Source organism: Cucurbita moschata, unplaced genomic scaffold (genome assembly GCF_002738365.1).
Source record: "Cucurbita moschata cultivar Rifu unplaced genomic scaffold, Cmos_1.0 Cmo_Scf00003, whole genome shotgun sequence".
NCBI classification, from domain to species: domain Eukaryota; kingdom Viridiplantae; phylum Streptophyta; class Magnoliopsida; order Cucurbitales; family Cucurbitaceae; genus Cucurbita; species Cucurbita moschata.
Genome location: NW_019268519.1, coordinates 5,677,117 through 5,682,610, shown reverse-complemented (window position 1 = coordinate 5,682,610; position 5,494 = coordinate 5,677,117). Strand labels below are relative to the sequence as shown.

Below are 5,494 nucleotides of genomic sequence, written 5' to 3'. Positions count from 1 at the left end.
TTTTTTTTTTTTTTTTTTTTTTTTTTTTTTTTTTTTTTTTTTTTTTTTTTTTTTGTAAAGGCAATTTTAAAAGTCAATTCAACTTTACAATTTAATTTTTTTTGTCGTTTATAATTTTTTAAAATAAAATATAAAATATATATTTTTAAATATTCTTTGTAGTTTTCTATTTCTTGTTATATTATATATTTTTAATTTTATTTGGTAGGCTAATATTTTAATATTTACTAATTTGCAAATGAAAAATGTTTGTAACTATGTCTAGTGGTATAATTAATTCAGAAGACTATAGAAGAAGATCATGATTGCAATTTATAAAATTAAAACTTTTGGCTTTTTTAAAAAAAATATTTTAATATTTTTTTAGAACTCTAAAAAATTGTGTTTATTATGAAAAAAAATAATGCTAAATTATACATAATATTAAGGACAAAAATTATTTGTTGGTGGAACACGACAAATATTTTTGAATAAAATAAGATTAGGTTAGATTTTGTTGATATCTTTTTAAAAATTTCAATTTTGAAGATATAATTGTATTTAGAAAAACAGAAATGGAAAACATGATGATATATTTTGAAGACAGAAATTCAAACAATTTTTTATATGAATTACTTTTGTCATTTTTATATTATTTTTTTACCTTTTAATCGTGTTGATTTTGACCACTAGAAGTTCGAGCAAAAGACCCATATGTAAAAACGCTTTGAATTTATATAGGTTATTATATTATATGAGAGTGTTAGAATGTTACCCACTAATCTCTAACGATGAACTATTTATAATGATAGAATTTATATATGTACTATAGTTGGTAATTACACGGTCACACCCTACATGATATGAACTCATATGCTAGGTCACTCCTCTGTTCTATTAATGTTGTGCCCTACACAATAACACATGAGGTCACTCTCTATATGTACTAGATCTATTAGGGTCTATCCTAACGAGATGAGCATGCATTTGAAGACACTTCCTACATGTGTATGATGTGATTCTATTAGAGTCGTACGACCTGACGTTTCCTATGTTTTTCGAGTAAGATTATGTTTCTAACTCCTTATTTGGTCAAGTTCCCAAAATGGTAGCGGCTACAAAAGTCTTTATCACCCATGTAAACGAAAGGACAAACTCTTTTAGACAAGAACTCGTAACTCACTAAGAACCAAGATCAAGTCGCATATGATCAACATGTGAAATGTTAATTTTCTCAATTAATAAATTTAGAAAGAAATTAAATATTTGTTAGCTAGTCTTATACAAATTTATTGTATAGGATAACAGCACTCTCGCAAATCTCCACATGAACGATTTGGATCAAATTGTTTGAATAATTATAAAATGAGTCTTATCAATAGTGTTACCAAGACACTTAATTTCAACCCTGTACTATTATATACATGAAGCCCCATAGCATCATCCTTTAGCAAACATCACATACATATTTACTTTTGTTCTCAATATATAACATTAATGATATTCATACGATACATGACTATTTTATGAACCATCATTCAAAACATTCCAAATAACACCATCCACTTAACCAAAAGTTGTTGAATCAACCAAATACAAATTATTAACATTACGAATCAATCAAACTAAATTTTGAAACTTAATCGAAAAGATATTAGTCAACTCAGCTAAAACATACTCAACAATGATTTTAAATTTCGTTTGATCAGTCTAAAATTACAAAATAAGTTTAGATGGGTTCTTTTTCAAGCTCATTTTGAATACGATGCAGTATAGTACTCGTAACCCTACTAGTGGCTACGAGTCATGCTGTAACGACAAAGCATATCGTATGGGGTGAAGTCCACTCTTATTAAAGAAGGAGATGATGAACTCCTACTCAACTCTTAAAGTCGTTCAAACATACACGTTAGACTTATACCTACTATAATCTAGCATACAAGTTCAAATTCTTGTTGGTTGGTATAAGAATTTAGCTTCCATATATATATATGAAAAGGAAAGTATATTAAAAATATAATTTAATATATGGATATCTTCCACACGAAGGCATTTTAAAATTATTTTAAATTGGTATAAAGTTGAAGACTTTTAGTTTAGGCAGATACCAACTAACTCCATGACTTTTATTCTTTTGACCTAATAATCCAAATTACATTATTCCTAATAATTTCAATTTTATTTCATTTTTATCGCTACCATTTTTTTTTTAAATAGAATAACAATATTAAAAATGATCCAAAACTTAGTTTTTGTCGGGTTATAAGAATTTAATCAAAGACTAAAAGAAGTAACATAATGAGTTCGTAATCCAATTTGAAAATAGAAATTTGTAAATTTCTTTGATTTGATAAGATAATATAGAAGGTTCGTTTGAATATTTCGAGTTTGACTCAGTTGATTCACATGGGTGCAACTTGCACCTAAAGAAAAGATCACGAGAAAAGCTTTCCTCTAATAGTAAGATGTTCTCGAGTATCATGAAGGTTATGAAACTATAATTATGTTAAAAAATGATTGTTTTGATTACTAAGATATTATGCTACCCTTTATTACTACCGTATCTTACATTTACTAAAGAAACATGAAATTATTTGCTCCACTCATAGTTGGATTTACACCAAACTATGGGTGCTCGATGAGTAGATCCCAGATTGACTACGTACTTGAGAGTGGGAAATCAAATACAAGTTCATCTTTGCTAGTGATCATCTTAACAAGAGAGTAATCCTTTGAAAATAAGACGTTAACGAAGATACTCAATTATTCCACTCAAATACCTAAATACAATCAAAACCGAGACCTAAATACAAACAAAACCCGTACACAAAAAGATAAAGTATTACACATAAATGGATAAGATTGGATCTAAAAGCTGTTTTTCTTTTTATGAATAAATATTTAATTAAAAGAAAAGAAAAAGTTAAGCAAATTTTCATGCGACACACAAAGTGAATTGTTCGTGGTCGAGAGAGAGAGAGAGAGAGAGAGAGAAGGTTGTTATAGACGAGGATTAAGTTGTCTGAGATTTTTGTTCTGTCGTAATTTAAACCAAACCAAACCAAACCAAACCAGACCAGACCAGCCAGACCGAACCTGTTTTCCTTTTGTGTCGCTACAAAAGGCCGGAGTGTTGTTCTGTAACAGAACATCCTTAAAACTCTTGGAATGGAAAAGAGTGAAGAAGAAGAAGATCAGACGGTGATGGAACTGCCACCTGGATTCCGATTCCACCCGACGGATGAGGAGCTGATCACACACTATCTTTCCCAGAAAGTGGTTTCCTCTGGTTTCTGTTCTCCAGCAATCGCGGAAGTGGATCTCAACAAGTGCGAGCCGTGGGATTTGCCTGGTAATTCCGCAGCCACTGAATGGTTTTTGAGGCTTTGTCTTTGTGTAACAGTTGAATTTGTGTACAGGGAAGGCTAAAATGGGGGAGAAAGAATGGTACTTTTTCTGTGTGAGAGATAGGAAGTACCCTAGTGGTTTAAGGACGAACAGGGCCACAAAGGCAGGGTATTGGAAGGCCACCGGCAAAGACAGAGAGATTTTCAAAGGGAGGTGTCTTGTTGGGTTCAAGAAAACTCTGGTTTTTTACAAAGGCAGAGCCCCTCGTGGACAAAAGTCCAATTGGGTCATGCATGAATACAGATTACACGCCCAATCCTCTGCTTTTTCCCAGGTAAACACACAACAAAAACCCCACTTTTTGTTCTGAAGTAGACTCTTGGTTCGACACTCGAGTCAACATTTGAGGATTCTGTTGACATGGGTAAGTTAAGAGAATGAATCTGATACTATGTTAAGAATAACGACTCTGTACGATGGTATGATATTGTGGCATAAGCTCTTATTACTAATAAACCCATGTTCATTTCCTAACTTAGCGAATGTGGGACTCGGATTCAACAATCCTCAACAATTTTGTTCTTTTCTACGAGAAGTTAAATGTAATGAATTTTGATGAATATGGTGGCAATTTGATTAAAGTATAGAGACTAAAATGAAAAGGGGTGTTTTGTTGGATGCAGAAGGAATGGGTGATATGCAGAGTATTGAAGAAGAGGAGTGGGAAGAAGGGGGAGGAAACAGGAATGTCATCCACGGTGCTTCCGCCATTAATGGAGTCGGAGGCGTCGCTCGTGACCTGCTTCTCCAATTCAATGGAAGATGGAACGGAGTTATTGGATAAGTTATGGTCGGGGCATTTTGAGGAGGAGGAAGATGGAGGAGGAGAGGTTTGGAGGTTGAAGCTAGGCTCTTCAAAAGGGTTTGAAGAACCCTTTGGGTTTGGGGCTAACAACCATCCATCGCCTCCTTTGGATGACCTTCATTGCCTTTGGAATTTCTGATCAAATCTTGTTGTAAAAAAATATATTGTTTTGTGTAATATGTTTTACTTCATGCTGTTCTTCAATAAAATAGACAATATATGTTTTATTTTTTAAATATGTTTGGTTTTAAAATAAGAGAGTTAACACAATTCACGTGGTCGCTCACTTTGCCGCCGCATAATTCATGCCGGTGCACTCACTTCACTGTCGAGCAACCGAAAGCAACAACTCATTAGTATCACAATCTATGGAGTGATTGTGCTCCCGACTAAGATATTGAGAACGATGACTAATTTAAGTAGGAGAGAATGTCACAATCACACTATGAAGATAGTAGGTTGTGACTCTCATGTTGCGACAACCCTCAAATGGCACCCATCCGGCCACACAACGGTCTAGACGAGTGCCATGATACGACCGAAGAGAATGGTGCATCATCCAACACACCATATAGAGTGGGTATTGAAGCTAGAACGAGGCATAAGAAAGATAAGAGCAATGAGTAGACAAGAGGACAAAAAATAGCCTTAAACTCGAAAGTTAGAGTTCCAAAGGAAATTTGGGCCTGCAGTTCTGGAATCAAGTCTATCCATATGAAATATGAAAGCTCTCCAAATTTGGTGTCAATTGGACACTGGACGGATGCTCCACGACAGCGTATGAGCGTTAGCCAAAATGACGTCTACACGAAAAAGATTGAAAATACCTCAAAATGTACTATAGGAGGAGGCATGGTATCAACTCTCCACCACCCTTAGGCTTTGTGGTCTAAGCGAGCTACCATGTGACACATATGTGGGTCACTGTGAGAGCGAACGTTGTGAGATAAGTGTCTCGGGCAACTTCTTTTGAGATGAGTTTTTCAAGTACAGTATTGGACGACACAGGTGTACCATTATTGCGCCTCTGTCCATGTTTTAGAGGTTGGATCATACACCCGCTAGCTAAGTATGTGTCCATTCTCGATGGTAGGACCGAGTGAGCTGTGATGACCGACGAAACTCCGTGACTTAGGATGACATCAAGACATATGAGTCAAGCTAATTGGGGACCAAGATGATTTGAGATGCGATGTTGCACATGAGAGACCTTGTCCCCGAGTAGAGGCAAGGTCGAGCTGAATAATTTGGTCTAGTGTAGGGGCAAGACGGATGTGTCAAAGATAATTGAACATACACACG

At 34.6% G+C, this 5,494-nt stretch overlaps 1 protein-coding gene across 2 annotated transcripts; it reads left to right on the top strand.

Moving 5' to 3' along the window:
• The first annotated feature begins 3,030 nt into the window (after positions 1-3,030).
• LOC111440899 (NAC domain-containing protein 79-like) lies at positions 3,031-4,428 on the top strand. 2 transcript variants are annotated; one of them, XM_023077731.1, is made up of 3 exons: positions 3,031-3,331; positions 3,399-3,661; positions 4,014-4,428. In XM_023077731.1, exons 1-3 carry the CDS (start codon positions 3,148-3,150, stop codon positions 4,329-4,331), a joined length of 765 nt encoding a protein of 254 aa, XP_022933499.1. In that variant the 5' UTR covers positions 3,031-3,147; the 3' UTR covers positions 4,332-4,428. The 2 variants fall into 2 exon arrangements, with proteins under 2 accessions (XP_022933499.1, XP_022933498.1); XM_023077730.1 differs by having other exon boundaries at positions 3,062-3,331; positions 4,011-4,428.
• Positions 4,429-5,494: the final 1,066 nt, after the last annotated feature.